This window comes from Acinonyx jubatus, chromosome A3 (assembly GCF_027475565.1).
Source record: "Acinonyx jubatus isolate Ajub_Pintada_27869175 chromosome A3, VMU_Ajub_asm_v1.0, whole genome shotgun sequence".
Classification (NCBI taxonomy): Eukaryota; Metazoa; Chordata; class Mammalia; order Carnivora; family Felidae; genus Acinonyx; species Acinonyx jubatus.
The window spans coordinates 106,254,371-106,277,223 of record NC_069388.1 but is presented as its reverse complement, the minus strand read 5'-3'; the positions used below and the strand labels follow the sequence as shown (position 1 = coordinate 106,277,223).

At 38.1% G+C, this 22,853-nt stretch overlaps 1 protein-coding gene across 4 annotated transcripts in view; it reads right to left on the bottom strand.

Annotated features, from left to right (window-relative positions):
• MAP4K3 (mitogen-activated protein kinase kinase kinase kinase 3) overlaps nt 1–22,853 on the bottom strand; it is a 201,002-nt gene that overhangs the window by 122,059 nt on the left and 56,090 nt on the right. For 3 of the 4 annotated variants that reach the window (XR_008289566.1, XM_027033607.2, XM_027033608.2), the window contains exon 2: nt 15,097–15,154. Coding sequence is in view for 2 of the 4 variants with exons in the window: in XM_027033607.2 (XP_026889408.1) it covers nt 15,097–15,154 (58 nt within the window). In the remaining 2 variants the exon portion in view is untranslated. Of the gene's footprint in view, nt 1–15,096; nt 15,155–22,853 lie in introns of those variants that run through there. The other variant, XM_053201004.1, reaches the window with a different exon arrangement.

The window sequence follows — 22,853 nt, the reverse complement described above, 5'->3', positions numbered from 1 at the left end:
CATGAGAGAGAAACAAATGTCTATCTTACTCAGGTCATTTTGGAGTTTCTTTGTATGGCAGTTAACCTGAGCCCTAATATGCTTCCCAATATAATTCTTAACTGGTCTCCCTATTTCCAGTATTAACTTACATTTCAGTACATTTGTCATTATTACTGCCAGTTATATTTAAAACACAGGATAAATATTAGTCTTCTCCCTAATAACCTTCTATGACCCACAGCTCCAGACATTTTGGCATAGCATAGAAAGTGTCATGGTATACATTTTGGCCTTAATATCTTTCTAGCTTCCATCCTTTATGACCCACTCCCATCCCTGACCATGCTCCCAATTCCCCACAGATACTTTAAGCTCCAGCATCATTAGACTTCAACTCTCTCCAGTGTATGAGAAAAACAAAACATAACCCAAAAGCTCTGCAAAATGAGAGACAGAAGAGGGAAAAAAAATTACTCTAAATTCTGATAAAGCAACCAAAAAAAATGTGCGAGCAATGTATATATGTTATGCACACCATCATTAAAATGATGAACCTCAGCATTTAAAGATGCACTGCACATTTCAAGGGCTGAAATGTCAAAGCACCAAGACCCATGAGAAAAAATAAGTAGCTATTTTAACTTATGGATAATACATACTTTTGAGGTGAAATCCGTATAACAAAGTGTACAATTCAGTGGTATTTAGTACATTCACAATGCTGTGCCACCATCACCTCTAATTCTAAAACATTTTTATCACCCCTAAAGGAGACCCTATACACTTAAGCAGTCACTTCCCATTTCCTCCCTCTTCCCCAGCAACCACAAATCTGCTTTCTGTCTCTAAGGATTTACTTAGTCTGTATATTTCATATAAATGGAACCATACATCAAGAGACCTATTATGTCTGGATTCCTTCATTTTGGCATGTTTCTGAGGCCTCCTTGTAGCATTTTTCAATATGGATGACATAAATTTTTCAAGCAGCATTATTTGTAAATGCAACACACTGGAACCTAAATGCTCACACATGGGACAGTGACTGAATTAACTTTGGTGGGTGGGTGGGTGGGTGGGTGGGTGGGTGTGTGTGTGTGTGTGTGTGTGTGTGTGTGTGTGTGTAATGGACTATTTTGGAGTGATTTCCCAGACATGTTGCTAAATGAAAAGAACAAAATTCAAAGAGATATCTATAGTATGCTACCCTTTGTGAAATAAAAAAAGAAAACAAGAAAATATTCATATACCTGTCCCTTTGGGTAAAAAACAAAACCAACCAAACAAACAAAACAGCACAACAAAAAAACATGGAAAGGATAAACCCGAAACCAAAGACAGGGGTGAGCAGGAATAGGGTAAAAAGGACAGAAATATAATACTTCCTAAATATTCCTTTTTGTATAGTTCTGCCTTTTAGAATCATGTTAAAGTTTCATATGCTCTAAAAACACTCTAAAAGAAAAGAAATAAAATCAAAGATGAGGCAGGCATCCCCCAAATGAACACAAACAGAAACAAATGAACTGGCTATATATCATGGGTTGAATTGTGTCCCCCCTCCCCCAAAATATGGTGAAGTCTTAATTAACCTCTAGTACTTGTAAATGTGACCCTACTTGGAAATACGGTCTTTGCAGTAATCAACTCAAGATGAGGCCTTTAGGGAGATCTCTATGACTGGTGTCCTTATATGAAGGAAAAATTTGGACACAGGGAGCACAGTATGTGATGACAAAGGCAGAGATTCAAGCCTTCTACAACCCAAGGCACTCCAAAGATTGCTGGCCATCACCAGAAACTGAAGGAGAAGGATGGAACATATTCTCTCCAGAGCTTTCAGATAGATTCAACTCCACTGATACCTTAATTTTCAATTTCTGGCCTCCCAGAACTGTGAGAGAATAAATTTCTGTTTCTTTAAGCCATCTAGTTTGTGATATTTTGTTATGGCTGCTCTAGGAAATTAATACACCACACAGACTTCAAATGAATAGCATAAACACTATGAAAGGGTAAGGGTGGTAGGGAACCAAACATGAGAACAGTATATGTTCTAAAGATAAACAGAACTCTGAACAGTGACTTCTAGTTAGTAGTTGATTTCTCAAAGAGATATGGATTAACAATTTTGAAATTACTTCTGTGTTCAAGGATTAAGCAAAGGAATGAATATACTGTGGATAATGGAAACTAGGTTTCTCTACTGGAGAAGAGAGTTACAAACATGAACAGGAGAAAATGAACCATGTGGTGTTAGACTGGTATTGGTTTTAGACAATCATATGGGTAGAAGGGAGGGGGAGGTGTGGGTAAATCCATATTCGTGTGTGCACATACATGGGACCTCTATTTCCCAACTCCATCCCTTAAGGCAGCCTAGTAACAAGGATACTTCAGTAGCAGTAACTATACCTAGAATCCAAAACAAAGGCTCAAGAACTCTTTCACATTAAAGGCAACTCAAGAGACCTGGAACTGAATACAACACATCATCTTGGATTTTCTTTTGCCTTAGAAGGGTATTATTGGGGCAACTGACAAAATCTAAGTAAGGTCTGGGGTTTAAATAATAGGTATCGTATCAGTCTTAATTTCCTGATTTTGATCACTGTACTCTTATGTAAGACAATGACATTTCATCGTTAAAGGAAATACACACTAAAGTATTCAGGAGAAGAGTCTATCTTTTAATGTAGGAAAGCATATAGCAAAAATAATAAATTGAGTATTGAGAAATCTGGGTGAAATACCAAAATTCTTTGTACTGTTCTTATAATTTTTTCTATCCTCTGCAATTACCTTAAATAAAACACATAAAAATTTTTAGTTAAAAATTAAAAATAAATGAACACGGGTTCAATAAAGAGGCAAAACTTTCAAAGAACATTGCTGGAGAACCAGGAATTATTCTCAACATTCCATGAAGTATCTGTAAGGCAATATACACAATAGCACAGGCTCTAGAATAAACACAAACCTGGATTTGAATTTGCTTCACTGTTACAAAGCCCTAAGGCAAATTAATCTTTCTGTGCCTCTATTCTACATCTGTGAGATGGGGATGATAATACCATACCTACTGCAAGGTGTTACTCTGAGGATGGAGACAATGCATATGAAGAGTTTAGTGTAGAGTCTGGCATGCAGCCGTCAGCAAATGTTCAAAAAGTGGTCGCTGTGACTTTTATCACCATTATTGTTATTGTTATGTGGGTATGTGAATTTCAGAAGAAAAATTCCACCATCTGGAAAAACACTAATAAGAAAGTGAATTCCTGTTAAACCAAGTTCTGCATATCATCATTTCCTACATTTCTGGGTGTACTTGAATTATGTTGCCAAAATCTCCCCTATACCTCCTCTGACATAGAAAACAGAAAACAAACCTAATATGATAGCTGTACTTTCCCCGCCAGCATTTCAGAGCCTATCAATGCCACTTACATAGATGACATAGACTTAATTTTAATACTAAACATGTACATATTAAAGGATCTATCTGAAACAAAAAACAGAAAAAAAAAAAGAGACAAACTAAAGAACCGACTCTTACAGAAAACAAACTGATGGTTACCAGAGGGAAGATATGGGTGGGAGATGGGGGAAACAGGTGAAGGGGATTAAGAGTACACTTATCACGATGAGCACAGAGCAACATAGAGAATTGTTGAATCACTACATTGTGCACCTGAAACTAATATAACACTATATATATTGGTATATATATGTATGCTAGCTATACTGAAATTAAAATTTTTAAAAAGAATTTTATTTATCATGAGAGTGACTTAATTTTATCTTGCAAATAATAAAAGCTTTTCTCCATTTTCTCCAGAAATTAGGATGGGTAGCCTACAAAAGGCTATAAAGTTACTTTTTCAGCAAAGTATAAGAACTTTAGCAACTGACCTCATAAGCGTGGTTTTGTTTTTTTTTTTTTTACATCAAAAAATGTTTTTGCATTTAAAAAAATCATCATTCTGGAAATTCTAGCCTTTCTAGTATCTGACAGTATCAGTGTCTGACACTTAAATAGCTGATCACTGGGGCGCCTGGGTGGCTCAGTCGGTTAAGCGTCCGACTTCGGCTCAGGTCACGATCTCGTGGTCTGTGAGTTCGAGCCCCGCGTCGGGCTCTGGGCTGACAGCTCAGAGCCTGCAGCCTGCTTCCGATTCTGTGTCTCCCTCTCTCTCTGCCCCTCCCCCGTTCATGCTCTGTCTCTGTCTCAAAAATAAATAAACAAAAAAAAAAATTAAAAAAAATATAGCTGATCACTAGTACTCATTCAATGACATACCTACTGAGCATTTATGTGCCTAGAACTATACAAAGTCTCAAGGTTATAATTAAAAAAAAAAGCCACCTTCACCAAGGATTTTATAGCCTACTCTGGACAGAATATTTAAGTTCAAAAAAGGCAATTCTAGAACTTGGTTTCATTGCATTTGAGTAGTCACTGTAAAGAAAATAAGCTTAAGGAAATAATTTCCCAAGCTTGCCTTATTCCACAGCCCCCAGATTATCACAAAGAAAAATCTAACTCAAAGTGCATAAATGTCTCTAAGGAGGTCTACTGTGTTTAAGGTGTGTGTGTGTGTGTGTGTGTGTGTGTGTGTGTGTGTGTGTGTTGGGACAGAGGAGAATAATAAGGGATAGTATTAAGCCAGCAGACAGTTTAAGAAATCAGTTATTGCATTTGTTTCCTAGAATGAAAGAAAACATAATAGCTTACTTAATTTTATTAATTTCAATTTCACAATACATGAAATTATACTTTAAAAATTTTAAGTCTCTATTAATAAAAATAATAGCTATTTTAAATGCTTTAAATGTATTAAAATACTTAATTTTCACAACAACCCTATGAATAGGAACTACTGCTATACCCACTTTGCAGGAGGGTATAAAAACAGGTTATGTAATTTGCTAAGGTCATGGCGCTTACTGTGATGGAGCCTCAATTACAAACAAAGGACTCTGGGTCCAAAGTTTACATTCTAAACCATTATTCCTTCACCATCATACCACTCTTTGATTCTTGCTACCCATCACAGAAACTCTTCCAAAATAACAATTAGACTTCAAAACTAAGCACTTATTTAGTAATTAACTTTTCAGAACATAAATGAGAACCAGGCATAGACAAAAAGTAACTTGATCAGGCAAAAGAGAGGACTCAAAGCTCAAAGGAAAGTTCTTCTGATAAACTCATAGCATTATTTACTTTTTCAGTAAATGCCATTTTAACAAATCTAACTGTCCAGTCTCCTGGCCGCCAATGCGAAAGAAACAGCAGATAAAGGGGGCAGATATAAAGGGCTGACACTTCAAAATCAAGAACTGTGTCTTTTCATTTATCTTAATGCATGTCAGTAAATGTTTATTGATAAAAACAAGCAAGAAGTGACACCAAACGATAGGAAAAAATGCCGCTGAGAGCCTTTCTCTGGGAGGCAACATTTCTCTGTCATGAGGTGTTGAGGATTTAACTTATAACTATCAGTTACATCATGGTGAGTACACTGCTCTCAGAGTGCTATTTGAGATAAGTGCATTTGAGAAATACTTACAAACAACAGTCAAAATAATTCTTGCAATTTAAAGAAGGATTTTAGAAAATTTACCTATATTGTTATTTTCCACTGTCACTGAATACATTATTTATCTCTGTCCAAACATATACCACTATCAATCCTATAAAAATATTGTTTGAATCAATTTGCCTCAAGAACAAGTATTATTTTAAAATCTAGTTTCAGAGAGCACCTGGGGGGCTCAGTTGGTTGAGCGTCTGACTTAGGCTCAGGCCATGATCTCACAGTCTGTGAGTTTGAGCCCCGCATTGGGCTCTGTGCCGACAGCTCAGAGCCTGGAGCCTGCTTTGGATTCTGTGTCTCCCTCTCTCTCTGCCCCTTCCCCACTCATGTTCTCTCTCTCTCTCTCTCTCTCTCCCTCTGTCAAAAAGAAACATTAAAAAATTTTTTTAAATAAAATAAAATCTAGTTTCAGTGTGGCATTAGCAACAAAATAAATAGGCAATTCCTTAAATTAAAACAGAAAGCCCAGAACAGACCCAATTATACCGAAGGACTAAGATGCTTGACTTAATTATACAAAAAAAAAAAAAAATCAAGTTCAATCTTTACTTCAGGTGATACACAATAATTCCACATGGATCAAAGATTTAAATATTGAAAAAAGTACAATAATAGTCAAGTGAATATAAAATATGCACACACATAAAAATAAACAAGGGGAATGAGCAAGACCTTCAGAGCATAAAGAAAAATAGTGATAGGTTTAGCTACATATGAATTAAAAACTTACCTGTATCCAAAAGTCATCAAAATTTTAAAGGCATACTAGAAAAAAAATTGCAATTTACCAAAGGATTAAAACCTGTCATAGAAAAAGACCTTTAAAAAAAAATCAATAAATAGGGGCGCCTGAGTGGCTCAGTCAGTTAGGCATCAGACTCTTGACCTCAGCTCAGGTCATGATCTCACAGTTTGTGGGTTCAAGCCCTGAGTCTGACTCCACACTGACAGCATGGAACCTGCTTCAGATACTCTCTCTCCCTCCCTCTGTCTCTCAAAATAAATAAATAAACATTTTTTTAAAGTGTTCTTTTTTTTTTTAATTTTTAAAAAATGTTTATGTATATTTGAGAGAGACAGAGTACAAACAGGGAAAGGGCAGAGGGAGAGGGAGAGGCAGACAATCTGAAGCAGACTCCAGGCTCCGAGTTGGCAGCACAGAGCCACGGAGTCTGATGTGGGGCTCGAACTCAAGAGCCATGAGATCATGACCTGAGCTAAAGTTGGACGCTTAACCAACTCAGCCACCCAGACACCCCAGAAGTGTTCTCTATTAAAAAAAAAAATCAATCAATAAAAGACAGGTATCTCCATAGAAAAATGGGCATCCTTTGATCTCACAGGTCATCAGGACCTCCTCTTCATCCTCCAGCCCTTCTTCAGGCTCCCTTCACCTTCACATTCTAACTGAAAGCTGGCTTTCCCCTAGGATGCTGCTTCCTCTTTAGTCCTCTCAGGGTGTAGAAATTTGCTCACGTCCTGCAGGACCTAGAAGCGGGGTAGATATCCTCCGTCCTCGCTGTTGCTTCCAAATACCCCTTCCCCTTTTCTCCTTCAAAGCCCAGCCTCTCCTGAAGCGGCTGCTGTCACAGGGTATCACCTCCTACTCCTTGTAGCTGCATTTCTGGAATTCTTAGCCATTCTCCCTCACACACTGACACTGTGGCACCTGGCTCATCACTACTTCACTCATGTTTCGTGACCTCGACATCCTCATAAATGATCATCAAAACACCCAGGCCTCTTGGATGCATAACCTGCTCAGCTATAACAATCTCTATTTCAGCCCCACCCTATTCACATGGGAATCTCATCATCCTTCATAAGCATACCACCTTTAGATATTTTTTTAAATTAGATGTTTTTTTTTTTTTAATGCTGATTATGGAGAGAGAGAAAGAGAAAGAGGAAGAGGCAGAGGAAGAGACAGACACACAAACACACACACACACACACACAGAGGGAGAGAGGGAGGGAGAGAGGGAGAGAGGGGGAGAGAGGGAGAGAGGGAGAGGGAGGGAGAGGGAGGGAGGGAGAGGGACAGGGAGGGAGGGAGAGGGAGAGGGAGAGGGAGGGAGGGAGAGGGAGGGAGGGAGAGGGAGGGAGGGAGAGAGAGGGAGAGAGAGGGAGGGAGGGAGAGGGAGGGAGGGAGAGGGAGGGAGGGAGGGAGAGAGAGAGGGAGGGAGGGAGGGAGAGAGAGAGAGAGAGTGAATGAATGAATGAATGAATATATCCCAGGCAGGTCTGCCCCATCAGCAGAGTCTGATGTGGGGCTCGAATCCACCAATCGTGAGCTGAAACCAAGAGTCAGATGCTTAACCGACGGAGCCACCCAAGTGCTCCAACGCACCACCTTTATTTTTTTTAAGTTTATTTATTTATTTCAGAGAGACAGAGACAGACAGTAGTACAAAGGGGGTGGGATGGAGAAAGAGCGAGAATCCCAAGCAGGCCCTGTGCTACCAGCGCAGAGTCCAACGCAGGGCTCCAACTCCCAAAACCAAGAGATCGTGCGAGCCAAAACCAAGAGTCGGATGCTTAACCGACTGAGCCACCTAGGTGCCCCTCCAATGTACCACCTTTAAAGCCTCTATTTCAAGTATCCCATTCAGGTCATCCAATCTTTCCATATGACTGACTAAAGTTCTTCCATTCCAACAATTTTCCAATCTCGAGGATTGTTCTCATTGAGCTTATCATTTTTTACTATCCATACCAATTTCTTGTCCTTCTCTGCCCAGACTCCATGAACAAGCAATATAACCACTCCTTTACAATCACCCTTAACTCCTGAGACAGACCTCTCTCCCTCCATTATACTTGCCAGCAAAATTACAATGATACACCTCAGCTTTCCTTTCCCTTGTACCATAGCAATATCTACAGAGTACAAATTTACAGCTTCATATTTCAATGGGTCACTGATCAATGCCAGACCATCCTACTCTATGTATCCTTTTCCAGTCCCTGAGACTATTTCACGTATTTTACCTCCAGCACTACATCTCCAGTACACCCTCCAACTCTCACTCTGGGCTGATAACCATGCCCTATAGTTCCAAAAGGAAAATGGGCCCAATCAGGTAAGCTTCCCACTATCAACCCCACAACCGAACATGCGTATACTTGTCCTCTGCCTTATCTATTAAAATGAATCATTTCTCCTTGCTCTCAGATTTATACCTTGGATCCTACCTCTTTTCATTTTCTCATACTTTATTCCTGGAGTTATCTGCAGTATCTTCCGCAACATCAATTTCTTCTTCTCTACTGGTTTATTCTCAATGGCACAAAACATAACTTACCATTATCTATTCTAGACAAACCCTCCATAACCCCAGGTCCTGCTTTAGCTAATGCCCCATTTCTCTGCTACCCTTTCAGCAAAAGGCCTTGAGAGGTGGATCCTTCCTACTACCTTCATTTCCTTTCCTCTCATTCTCCCCTTAACTTGCTCGAGCAGCCCACCAATGTGATGTTTGTCCAAGTCTCCAAAACCATTGTTCAAGTCTCCATCCTGATCTTACTCCACATCTCTCAGCATCATCTGACAGTTTCATCTCCCTCCTTCCTGAAAGACTTTCTTCCTTGAGCTCCCAAGACAAAACACCCAGCAGGTATTTCTCCTAAGTTGTCAGCTGTTCTCAAGTTCTCTTAGCTGGGTTCTCCCCGTCTGGCAGGCCTCTAATATTGCAGTCATCCAGGGTTACAACCTCAGCCAGACAGCCTTCTCTTCTCTCTACTTTCTTCCTATGGCACCTCATCCACTACCACAGCTTCAACTACCACCTATATGCCAAGGACCCTTAAATTTGTATCTCTAACCTAACTTCTCCCACAGCTTCAAATGCATATGTCAAACTGCCTATTTAACATGTGCAATTGGTCATCTAACAGATGTCTAAAACACACATAACAAATACAGAATTACTAATAAAACATACAGGATTACTGATTCCATCCACCCTTTAAGTCTTCTCCATTTCACTAATAGCACTTATAGTACCACTTCATTGCTCAGATGTCAAAAATTCTTTAAAAGTTTTTCTAGTACACTTCAAATAAAATCTAATCTCTTTACTACTCCCCAAGGCCACCTGTAATTTAGCTTTCCAACCTCATTTCGTTTCATACGCCCGCTGGCTCACAATGATCCAGCCATATAGGCCTTCTCTCTGTCCTCAACTGCGCTGTACTCATTCTTGTCTCTGCACCTGATCTTGGCTACCTGGAATGCTCTTCCCCACGCCTGTCACAGGATTGTCATCTTCTCATCATTCAAGTCTCAACCCAAATGCCATCTGCTCTGAGAGGCCTCCCATGACCACACTATTTTCAACATTACCTTACTTTAGTTCATAAAGTATTTGTTTACATGTTTCACCACATGTTTACTGTCTCTTTGAACTAAAATATAAGCTTTTCAAGGGTAAGAGTCTGCCTTATTTACCACTATTTGCCGGACAGTGAGATCATAGACTGGCACATAGTAGACACTGAATACATTTCTGTTAAATAACTGACATGAACAAGTTCTTCACAAAAAAATCCAATTACCAGAAGACAAAGAAATGCCAATTAATTAACAGTATCAATTTCTACCCAATAGTAAAGATTTTATTTTAATGATACCCTTTGTGGGCAAAAGTATAGGGGGAAAACAACAGGAAATTTCAGGCACAACCTTCCTAGTCTATATCGTAACTCTTAAAAATGGACACATCTTCTGACCAGCTATGAATTCATCATGACAAAACCATTATGTATAAAAACAAAAGATATCCTCGCAGGTACACAGTAATGCTGTTTCTAACCGTGAAAACTTATGTGTTACAATCATTAAGGACTGAGTAAATAAATGTGATTTATATAACCAACTACTATGCAGCCAGCTAAAAAACCACTGGCATAAAAATGTTAACATGGAAAAATATTCATGAAATGCTTTTCAAACGAAAAGCAAATACACAAAATAAGTCCTTTATATGAATAAAGTGTACTCATATACACATACATGTGTTTACATGTAAGGCAGGCGATGGCCAGGCCTGCTACAGGTCCGAGGACACTGCAAGAAATGGAACACAAAAGCACAGAACAGTGTCACAACAAATAATTGCCTTTTCTAACAGCAGCTGCACCACTTGCTGACTACAGATGATGTCACTCTCCAAGCCTGAAAGCATAAATGATGGCAAACTAGGTTTTGTGGCTGACAAATTACTCACTGCACAGACCACCAGTGTAGCCCACCCTCTGCGAGGACCTGGGGACGCCCCGGTGAGCCATGTCCACTCACGTGCATCCTTATCTTATTTGTCCTCTGTGGTGCCTGTTCACTGGTTCATGGCAGGCAAGCAAATTAAGCCAATCTCAGTCGTGTACTCTTGCCAATCTTTGAACTTCCACCAGCCCTTTGTGGTCTACATAACTGTGTGGTTCCTATATGTTTATGTATGTGTGGGTGTTTGTATATAAACATACAAGAAAATCCAGAGAATCATCAGAAGTTGACAGTGTTCATACACCTGGAAGAATGACGAACGATGCTTAGTTTCTTCTTTTTATTTAACTGTATTTGTTGACAGGGTTCACACACTTGGTAGAATGATGAATGATGCTTAGTTTCTTATTTTTTATTTAATTTTTTTTTTTTTTTTTTTTACTTTCATTACACTCTATGTGAACTAACTGGAATTCAAACGAAAAGTTTAAAAAAATGTTACAGGCTTTGGTTAATCAAAGGATGACTAAGGAAACCAAATATAAATTAAAGCCACATGAATAAGACTGTAAGTACCAGTGACATAAACACACTAACTTCACATTTAAGCAAACAATTTTGTCCACATGTCTGAATAAGTCTTCATTTAGTGTCAGGTTCAAACTGGATATCAGCTGCTTAAAAAAAAAAAAAACAAACAAGGAACAAAATAACAAACTTGGATGTAATTCTTCATTACATACACTTAAGTATTTCAGATTTGGTTTTTGTTTTTCCAAAAATCATAGACAGTCCATCAGAATTTTAATTTAGAAAAATGTAAACATGCCACCATGAAGTTGTCTCCCTCTACCATATTCCAAATCTAGCCTGAATCTTATCAATCCTCTCAGGCTAACTACCAATTCACAGAAGAACATATTAAATGACACCACAGGGAGGCAATCAGCAAAATCCAGACTGAGGGAATAATTCTACATGACAAATAACCTAGTTTTTTTTCAACAAAAAATTGCAAGGAAAAAGAAGAGATTTTTTTTAAAAAAAGGAGAGATAAAGAAGGAATATACAAATATAAAAGAAATTTGAGACATATCAACTAATTGCAGTACGTGGGACTTACTTGTTATTAGAAAACTTATTAAAGTTGTTGAAAGACAACAATGGTATTGTGGTTATATATTTTGATCACTTTACTGAGGCATATTTTAACATCATGTAATTCATCCATATCAAGAGTACAATTTAATAGTTTTTTTAGTAATGTACAAAGGTGTGCAACCCATTACTGTAAACCAGTTTAGAATATTACCCCAGTAAGATTCCTCATGTCCATTAACTGTTAGTCCACACACACACACACACACAAACACACACACAAACACACCAGCCCACTAATCCACTTTCTGACTACAGATTTGCCTCTTCTGAACATTTCACAGAAGAGGAATCATACACTGTGTGGTCTCTCGTGTCTGGGTCCTTCCACTTAGCATGTTTTTAGGTTCATTTATGTCATTGCATCCATCAGCAGTTTGTTTTTATTGCTGAATAATATTTCACTTTATAGACATATTTTGTCTCTTCATTTACCAGCTGATGGGCAGTTCTTTTCAACTTCAGGCTACTGTGAATAATGCTACTATGAACTTGTATGTGAAAGCTGTGCAGGCAGATGCACAAGAGAAGAACTGCTGGGTCATTTGGCAAATTAATGTTTAACTTTTTAAGAAAAACGCCAAACTGTTTTTCCAAAGTAGATGCACCATTTTATGTTCCTGTAAGGGTTCCTGTTTGTGGTTATACTTTGAGTTCTTATCCTTTAGCCATACATGCTGAAATATTAATGATTTGATATTTGGGGTCTCATTCAAAATTACAAATGGGAGAAGGAGGGTGGTGGGTATAGATGGAATATGGTTGGTCATATCTCGAGAACTGGAGTACTGTTAGTAGTAACAACAGCTACTTACTATAGAAGGTACTACGGTACTTTGTTCCAGACACGGTTTTAAGTGCTTTAGATATATTAGCTCATTTAATCCCTACAACAACCTTAAGAGGAAGCTACTGTTATTAGTTCCATTTTAGAGATCAAGAAACAGAACCAGAAAGCTTAAGCAATGTGGCAAAGCCAGGACTACAATCAAAGTAGCCTGGCTTTAGACCTGTGTTTTTAAACACCGGGCCATATATTTCAAGCTCACCAACAAGTGATATGTGAAGTTAAAGTATTCAAAGTCAGGTGGCTTCTATGAAGATCTAGGTAGGGAATCCAATGTTAAGTAAACTTAAGGGTATATGTAGTAACATATAAATGACAATAACCCTGTTATCTCTGGATAGAACATGAATGATTTTTCTTCTTTTTATTTAATTGTATTTTCTACTTTTAAAACAATGATCAACATATGCATGACAGTTTAAGATTCACATCGTAACAACAGAAACATTGCATTAATCAGAAAACAAAGGACTTGATGAACAGAAAGATTTTTCAAGTTCCTAATTTTTTAAAGGAAGTTTTAAGAGGTACTGAACAGGTACCGTGTACCAGACACTAAGTTCAGTGCTGTGGACCCAAACTTGACCAAAAGCCTTGGAACAAAGAAAGGCATTTCTAGAATGACAATACAGATGTGGTTAAGTGCTCTTAGAGCAGAGGCAGGAAGACCTGAAACAGGAAACACTAAACTGATTGGAAGGAATGATGTATGTACAAACTGCTTCTAATTAGAGATGATTTCATCAAATAACAGAGCCACTCCTTACTGGTTACAAATGAAGACCCTGCTTCAAATGCCAAATCTTCATTTTTTTTTTTTACCTCAGATTTCACCAACTTTAAATATCCCCTAAAAAACAGAGGAGATTCAAAGAAAAAACTATCTTGTATGTAAGAGTATTAATTAGACTATACAAAAATCTGTAAATATGTGTAACTAAGAAAGTATTTTTTCATTCATTATATTTAAGTGTGATGTGATCACAGTCCATCAACACATCCTTAAATTTCATCTTAATGGTACTTCTAAAAAGTCTACTGATGATCTAAATCAAGGGCAGGAAAACTACAGCTGCAGGTGGCCTGGTTTGCTAAGAATGGTTTTTACATTTTAGGGGGAGAAAGGAGACAGAGAGGGAGGAAAGAGGGGTAACTGTATGCAGAGATCACATATGGTCCACAAAGCCTAAAATACTTTACTATCTGGACTTTTCAAAAAAAAAATGCCCTCCTTAAAACAACAAAAACAGAAACAAAAAAACTACCAAATGGATTTCTGCTCACACCAGGAATAAAACCTGTTTTTACCAAATTCATGTATTATCAATTTGTTGTGAAGGAAGCCATCAGAAAGGCAGTACCATCACTGTGGAACTCAGTCTAGACACTTAGCACAACTACTTGTTTATGATAGAAAGAGAAAAAAAGAGGAAGGATTTTTAAAAAAATTTTTTTACTGTCTATTCATTTTTGAGAGACAGAGAGAGACAGAGCACAAGCAGGGGTGGGGCAGAGAGACAGGGACACAGAATCTGAAGCAGGCTCCAGGCTCTGAGCCGTCAGCACCAGAGCACGAACCGCGAGATCATGACGTGAGCCAAAGTCAGACGCACAACCAACTGAACCACCCAGGCACCCCGAAGAAGGACTTTTAAGAGAGGATAAACAAGGGTATGTAGTTAGCTCAGAAAGACATGGGTTTTGTAAAGGGTAGGGGATTTCAGAGAGAAAATATAGCTGAAGCAGAAAAAAAAAAGCAGAGTCATCTAGGGGCTCTACAATAAGCTGCTCAAGTTGGAAGGTAACTAGTATTACAATATTAATGACTCATAAAATGGGAGGGTTAGGTCTACTGAGAAAACAGAGGAGACCCAGAGAAGCTACCTGCCCAAGTTCACACAGCAAGAGTGTGGGACAGAAAGAACTGGACTACAGGCACTCCAATCTCAGTTCAGTGTTTTCCCCCTGGCATCATAATGCCCTCTCAGTATAGGACAGTGCTAACCTAGAAAAACAGCACTAGAGACTGGTGACAAGTTAGCTCAACTGAGTTAGAAGGAACAGTCTCTTCAGGAGTTCTCCTCCTCCCCCCATTATGAGTTATTTTTTCAAGAAGAACTGAGTCAGTTGTCTACAGAACTCAAAGAGGAGGAGGAAAGAGTAGACCCCAGTTCTATTCCCCAGATGTTAGGAACAATCAGAAAATGCTGACCAAACATCATTAAAATCAGCCTTAAAGATATGTAGTGGCTTACAGCAATAAGAAACATCAAATTTCAGTTTACCTGGTTCCAGTTTTATTACTTTAATTGCTGCCAATTCACCAGTGTTAACATTCCGTGCCTAAAAGAGAAGAAAAAATAACTGTAAAAAAAAGTTTTCATGAAAAACTTTATAAATGTCATTTTAGTTTACTGTTTGTTTTCAGTTATACAGAGATAATTTTTAATGCAAGAACTGTAAAAGGGGTTTATATTTACAAAGCAAACAATATATTCTTTACAATGAATGCCAACATTAATTCAAGTGTAAATTTAATAACAGTGATAATAATAATTAACACATACAGAGACTTCAGGATGTGCCAGGCACTGTCCTAAGTATTTTTTATTAATTCATTTATCCTCACAACAATCTTATGAGGTAGGTACTAATATTATATCCACTTTGCAGATGACAAAACTGAAGCACAGACAAGTTAAAGAACTTGCCGAGGCCATATTGCTAGTAAGCAACAGTAATGATTCTAATCCAAGAAGACTGATTTCAGAGTCTGAGCTTTTAAGCATTACACTTTATTGCCATTCATTCTAAGTCCATTTAAAATTTTGAATTCATTAACTAGCCTTAAACTTTTAATCTTAAAAATCTGAGAATATGAAAAGCTAATAATTTATAAGTATATAATAATATAACTATAAAAACAGCCCCCCCCCCGCGCATCTGTTTAAACACAGCTGATGGTACAATCAATTCAGTGCAGTTCAGTACAAATCAAGTATATTTCACAAGCCATATATTAAAAATAAAAATTATTTAAGAGATCAATCAATAACATTAAATTGCTGGTATTTACAAGTATAATTATGTAATAAGCTGAAGCTGTCTTTTCAATTTGTATGCAAATGGCAGTAATTCTTTGTCAACTTAAAATGTTTTATAATTTGATCAGAACTTTCAAAATACTTGCAACTGTTATAACTGTTACATAAAACTGCTCACTGAAACTTAACTTTCATATCAGCCAATGAAGATCAATACACACAATTCACTGATCACAGAAAGATACAGTCCTGTGAGCTGAACTGCGACACTCTCATATTTTTTTTAAATTTTATTTATTTTTAACTAATCTATACACCCAATGTGGGCCTTGAGCTCACAACCTCAAGATCAAGAATCACACACTCTGCCAACTGAGCCAGCAAAGCGCCCCACAACACTTTCTTATTAATGGATTGGTGAAGATCAGTGAATCATCTACAAGTAATGATAGCAGCATTAACAATAGAACCCTTCTAAGAATACTGGGGCATTAAAAAGGTCAGATGATAATCTATGAAGGTAGATATGGGGCACGGCCATTGCTGAAATATAAAATTTAACCTTTTAACTCAGGGTATTAAAAAGATCTCCCCCTACTGGGGTGCCTGGCTGGCTGAATTGGAAAGGCATGTGACTCTTGATCTTAGGGGTTATGAATCTGAGCCCCACGAAGACTGCAGAGATTACTTAAATAAATATTTTTATAAAAGAGAGATCTCCCCATATAAATTAAGAAAAAATTTTAACTGAAATTTGTAGGGAAAATTCATTCCTTCTGAAAAAATTCCCATAACCAATGAACACTTACCATGGCCAACTTATTATAAGCAGTACAAAACAGATTTGAACAGTTACTTCAAACTAAACTTAGTTTCTGTTAAATGAGATAGACATTTCAATATAGTGCTAGATAAGTGCTCATTCCCTTCTCTTGAATAAGATACACACACACACACACACACACACTGAAACAGAAATAAAATCAGAACACCATTCTGGGAGCATTTTGTGAAGGGCCAGCAAAGTGTACCTGTACAATACTCAGGTATATCACAGAAACAGGACTCATAAATCTTCTCAAACATTATCACAACTACTTGCTTTTTCTCCTCACACTTCATGAACCTGCCCTGTCAGGCTCCCCCTAGACACTCTGTCCTCTAACCCCCATCTTTTCTAGCACTTCTCCAAATAAACTAAGACAAGATGCTACTCTCCCCACTTCTCAATTCTCCATTTAAAAATCCTGCCATGGTTTTGTTTTCTGTTCACCCAAAGAAATTCAGGGGTGCATGGGTGGCTCAGCTGGTTAAGCGTTCAACTTCAGCTCAGGTCATGATCTCACGGTTCATGAGTTTGAGCCCCGCACTGGGCTCGCTCCGAGCCTGGAGCCTGCTTCGGATTCTGTGGTCTTCCTCTCTCTCTGCCCCTCCCCTATTCATGCTGTCTGAGAAAGAAAGAAAGGATAGAAAGAAAGGAAAGAAAGAAAGAAAGAAAGAAAGAAAGAAAGAAAGAAAGAAAGAAAGAAAGAAAGAAAGAAAGAAAGAAAGAAAGAAGGAAAGAAACAAGGAAAGAAAGGAAGGAAGGAAGGAAGGAAGGAAGGAAGGAAGGAAGGAAGGAAGGAAGGAAAGAAAGAAAGAAAGAAAGAAAGAAAGAAAGAAAGAAAGAAAGAAAGAAAGAAAGAAAGAAAGAAGGAAAGAAAGAAAAAATCAGAGTATGGGTGATTCCATTACAGAAGAGCAGAGAGAATATGAACTCACAGAAAGCCAGGATGATTTTTTATAGCTGAAATTTTGTTCCTAATTGACCACAAGAGGGCACAGTGTCTACTGACAACACAAGTTACAGAGAGTGTCCAAAATGGCTACTGGACACAATGTACAACTCTCTTCTAAAAACAGATTTACTAATAGTTAACACCAGCACATATTTAACAGAGAAACTGGGACAGCAAACTATTTATCAGTAGCACTTATCAGACTGAAGTCAATGTTTACTACAGGCGTGACTTCAGATATAATTTTTCAAAATTTAAATCATTCCAGAATTTTAAGGATAACAAAGGAGTCCTTAAAATTATGATTCTTTAGAATGAACAAAAAAACAGAAGACACCTAATGATTACTACTTTTTTTACCTTCTGAAATATTTTCCAGTATGTAACTTTATTTGACAGAACTAAGGTAATTCACAAAAAGAAAAATTACAACAAAAAACCCAGACAAGTTGAATTTCTGAGCTTTTCTGCATCAAAACGCAGCAGACAGACATTTATTAACAAAAAGTCTTTAAAGCATTATGATTCATCAAGAATCTTGGTTTTGGGGTTCCTGGGTAAGCTCAGTTGATTAAGCAAGTGTCAGATTCTTTGATCTCAGGGTCCTGAGATTGAGCCCCATGTGGATCGAGCTCCACACCCTGCATGGAGCCAGCATAAGATTCTCTCCCACCCTGTCCCTCCCCTGCTTGCATATGAGCTCCTGCGCTCGCTCGCTCTCAAAAAAAAAAAAAAAAAAAAAAAATTTCCTGGTCTTCTAGCTAAATCATGTTTTGCTGTCTCTAAATTTACAATGGTCAAGATTATATACTGAGTTAAATATAAAAAGTAATACTTATCTCCTATACTCTGCAACTACTACTCTTTTTGCAATCACCCAGAGCAATTTATTAGGAAGAAAATGAGAACAAGGTAAATATTATAAAATATTGCCATGTACAAAGTTAAAAAAAATTTTTTTTAAATTTTATTTACTTATATTGAGAGAGAGAAAGTACGAACGGGGAAGGGGCAGAGAGAGAGGAAGAGAGAAAATTCCAAGCAGGTTCTGCACTGTCAGCACAGAGCCTGATGCAGGGCTGAAACCCACAAACCATGAGATCATGGCCTGAGCCAAATCATGAGTCAGACGTTCAACTGAATGAGCCATTCAGGAACCCCTAAAGTTAAAAATTTTTAATTCAGTATCAATAATGTGAAAATTTCAGACTTGCTCAGGGCAGAAAACTGAGGATAAATATTCTTAGCATCTAGACCTAGGAGTTGTCTGCCACATCATTGGCTTGCCCACCATTCTTCACTTATTTTGAAAGTGATATTCAGATCATGTTGTTCTTGAATGGAAAACTCTTCAGGAATACACACCATTGCTTTAAAGACAAAATTCAAGAGGCACCTAGGTGGCTCAGTCAGTTAAGCATCTGACTCTTGCTTTGGGCTGAGGTCATGATCTCGCGGTTGGTGAGATCTAGCCCTGCACAGGGCTCTGCACTTGGGATTCTCTTTGCTCCTACCCAACTCCTGTGCGAAAGGAAGGAAAGGAAAGAGGAAGGAAGGAAGGAAGGAAGGAAGGAAGGAAGGAAGGAAGGAAGGGAGGAAGGAACCCTTTTTATAAAGACAAATCTCAAATTCCTTGTCAGAGAATTTAAATTTTTCACTAATTACAACACTTTTCATAACAGCTTTTATTGAGATATAATTCACATACCATGAAGTTTACCCTTTCAGTGCATACAATTCAGTGGTTTTAAGTACATTTACAGTTTCATAACCATCACTGCTTTCTAACTTTGGAACTTCTCATCACCCCAAAAAGAAACCCTACACCAATCAATTAGCAGTCACTCCCTATTCCTCCTCCTCCCAGTTCCTGACAGCTACTGGTCTACTTTCTACCTCTATGGAGTTGACTACTCTGGATAGTTCATAAAAACAGGATTATACAAAATGTGGTCTTTTGTGACTGGCTTCTTTCACTGAGCATAACATTTTCCGGTTCACTCATGATGTATTGTGTATCAGTGCATGATTCCTTTCGTTACTGAATATACTCCACTGTATGGAAGTACCACAATTTATTTATCGATTTGTCAGCTGAAGGATATTTAGGCTGTTTCCATTTTGGGGCTATTATGAATAATGCTTCTCTGAATGTTAGAGTACACATTTTTGTTTCAAATTCTCTTGGGTACAGACAGACCTAAGAGGGGAAGTGCCGAATCACACGGCAACTCTATGTTTAGCTTTTTGAAGGACTGTCAAACGTTTCTCCAAAGTGGCAGGACCATTCTATATTGTCACGAGCAATACACAAAGTCTAAATTAACAGATTCCATATACTAAACTAGCTACAACAACAGCAACAACAAAACACCACCACTGGTTTTCAATCAACAGATTTAAGACAGGAACCATAAATCTGTACTTAAAGCTACTGAGGTACTTCTGACGTCCCACCAGGTCTGGAGACATGGTATAAAGCACTGTGCCGTGAGTTTCATAAAATAAATACCAACTTCTAAGTCTGAAAGGGGTGTTACAGGGATGGCTTTATGAAGGAGATTACCATTTAATCAGAGGTTTGCAAGATGGGCTGGATAACAACAAACACAGAAGAGGGATGGGAAAGAGGGCATAGAAAGAAAAGCATGAGCAACGGCACTGGGACAGAAAACACGGGCTATTCTGAGTGTAAACGGAGGGCCAAGCCTCAGGGTACCTCCCATATAAATACTCCCTTACAGAGGGAGATGGCTAACCCACAGTCCCTGCTGAAGGAATAGTTTTGACTGCTTTTCCAGCTACTTGAACGAGTGTGAGCCTACCACAAGGGCAACTAAATACACTAGAAGACTGATAGCCAGAGTGATCTCAGTCCCTGGTTTGCTTAGGACACTCCTAGTTTATGCCTAAGTCCTAACAGAATTCTTAATAGTGCCCACTTTCATTCTCAAAATTATAATTAAATTTTTATTTAATTTGAATGGTAAAACACAAGGTCACTCCACCAGTAAACCCTGAGCTGACATGAAGAAAGGATATAGGCCAGATTCTCTAACATAGGGGTCAGCAAACATATCCGTTTTTTTTTTAATTCCAGTGTTCTTTTAGTTTCAGGTGCACAATACGGAGATTCAGCAGTTCTGTACATTACTCAGTGCTCATTATGATAAAGTGTACTCTTAATCCCCTTCACCTATTTCACCCATCCCCTCCATTCACCTCACCTCTGGTAACCACCTATTTGTTCTCTGTAGTTAAGAGTCTGTTTCTTGATTTGAAACAGGTCCATTTTTATAAAGTTTTTCTAGAACACAGCCATGTTCATTTAAGTACTGTCTATGGCTGCTTTCACAATACAATGGTAGAGTTGAGTAGTTGAGAAGGAGACCATATGAAGTACCTGAAAGACCTACTATTGGGTTGATTACAGGAAAAACTGGCTGACTCTCACTCTACAACAGCATTGTCCAACAGGACTTTCTGCATTGATGGAAATGTTCTGTATCTGCATTGTGCAATAAATAGACTGCCACATGTAGTTATCGATCAACTAAAATATGTCTAGTACAACTGAAAAACTGAATTTTATGTATTTGTGCATACAGTATAATATTTATATTTGGGAGTTTTAATTTTCTGAGGCATTACTACATTTAAAATGTATTAGTTTCAGGTGTACAACATAACTTGATATATGTACATACCGCAAACTGGTTACCACAATAAATTTAGTTAACATCTACCACCAGACACACTTAAAAGTTCTTTTTTCTTGTGATGAGACCTTTTAAGAACGATTCTCTCACCATCTTCCAAATATACAATACAGAACTGTGATCACTGTAGTACATGCTGTAGATTACATCCCCAGGATTTATTTAGCTTATAACTGGAAAAAATCAACTTTAAAAAACATAGTTCTAGTAGTTTCAACACATGTATAGACTTGTATAACCATCATCACCAGCCAGAAGCAAAAAAGTTCCATTACTGCAAAAACTCCCTTGGAAGTTATATTCTTGCCTCCCCCAACCCTTGGCAACCACTGACTGGATCTTTGCCACTACAGTTCTGTCTTTTCAAGAATTTCATATAAATTTAAACATTATGTAACTTTTAAAAAAAAGGTTTAATGTTTATTTATTTTTGAGAGATATGCAGAGCATGGGTAGGGGAGGGGCAGAGAGAGAGGGAGACACAGAATCCGAGGCAGGCTCCAGGCTCTGAGCTGTCAGCACAGAACCCGACGCAGGCCTCAAACTCACGAACTATGAGCCAAAGTCAGACGCTTAACCGACTGAACCACCCAGGCGCCCATCATCATGTCACTTTTTGAAACTGTCTTCTTCCACCAAGTGGCTGCATGTACTGTTAGTTCGTTCCTTCTCATTTTCTAGTAGTTTTCTATTGTATGGATACACCACCATTCATCCTCTACGAGTGAAAGCTAGCTATAATACTAGCTAGTTTTAGTTTTTGGTGACTATGAATCAAGCGTCCTAGAAATTTGAGTACAGGTTACAAAAATACCCAGGAGTGAAACTGGGTCATATGATAGGTATATGTTTAACTTTGTAAAAAACTATCAAACTCTTTCTCAAGTAGCCGTACCATTGTCCATTTCCAGCAGCAATTTATGAGTGTCCCAGTTGTTCTACATCCTTGCCAGTAACTGGTATTGTACTTTTAATTTTGGCCATTCTAACAAGTGTGTAATGGCATGTCGTGGTGGTTTCAGTTTGCACTTCCCTAATGGCTAATGATGTTGAATATCTATTCATGTGCTCACTTGCCATCCTTTGGTGAAGTGTGTTCTAATCTTTTTCCTATGTTTTAATTGGGATGTTTATTTTCGTATTATTGAGTTTTGAGAGTTCTTTATATATTCCAGATACAAGTTCTTTTCATTCTCTTAATAGCATCATTTGCAGAGTGTTATGGCTGAATTGCGTGCATTCATTCCTAAAATTCGTATGTTTTAGTCCTAACCCCCAATACCTTAGAATGTAACTGTATTTGGAGACAGGCCTTTTAAAGAGGTAATTCAGGTTAAATGAAGCCATACGGGTGGCTCTAATCCAGTAGGGCTAGCGTTCTTACAAGAACAGGAAGGGATCCAGAGATGTGCACGCACAGTGAAAAGACCATGTGAGAAACAGCAAGAAGGTGGCCACCTGAAATCCATGGAGAGACTGAGGAGAAGCCAACTCTACCAAC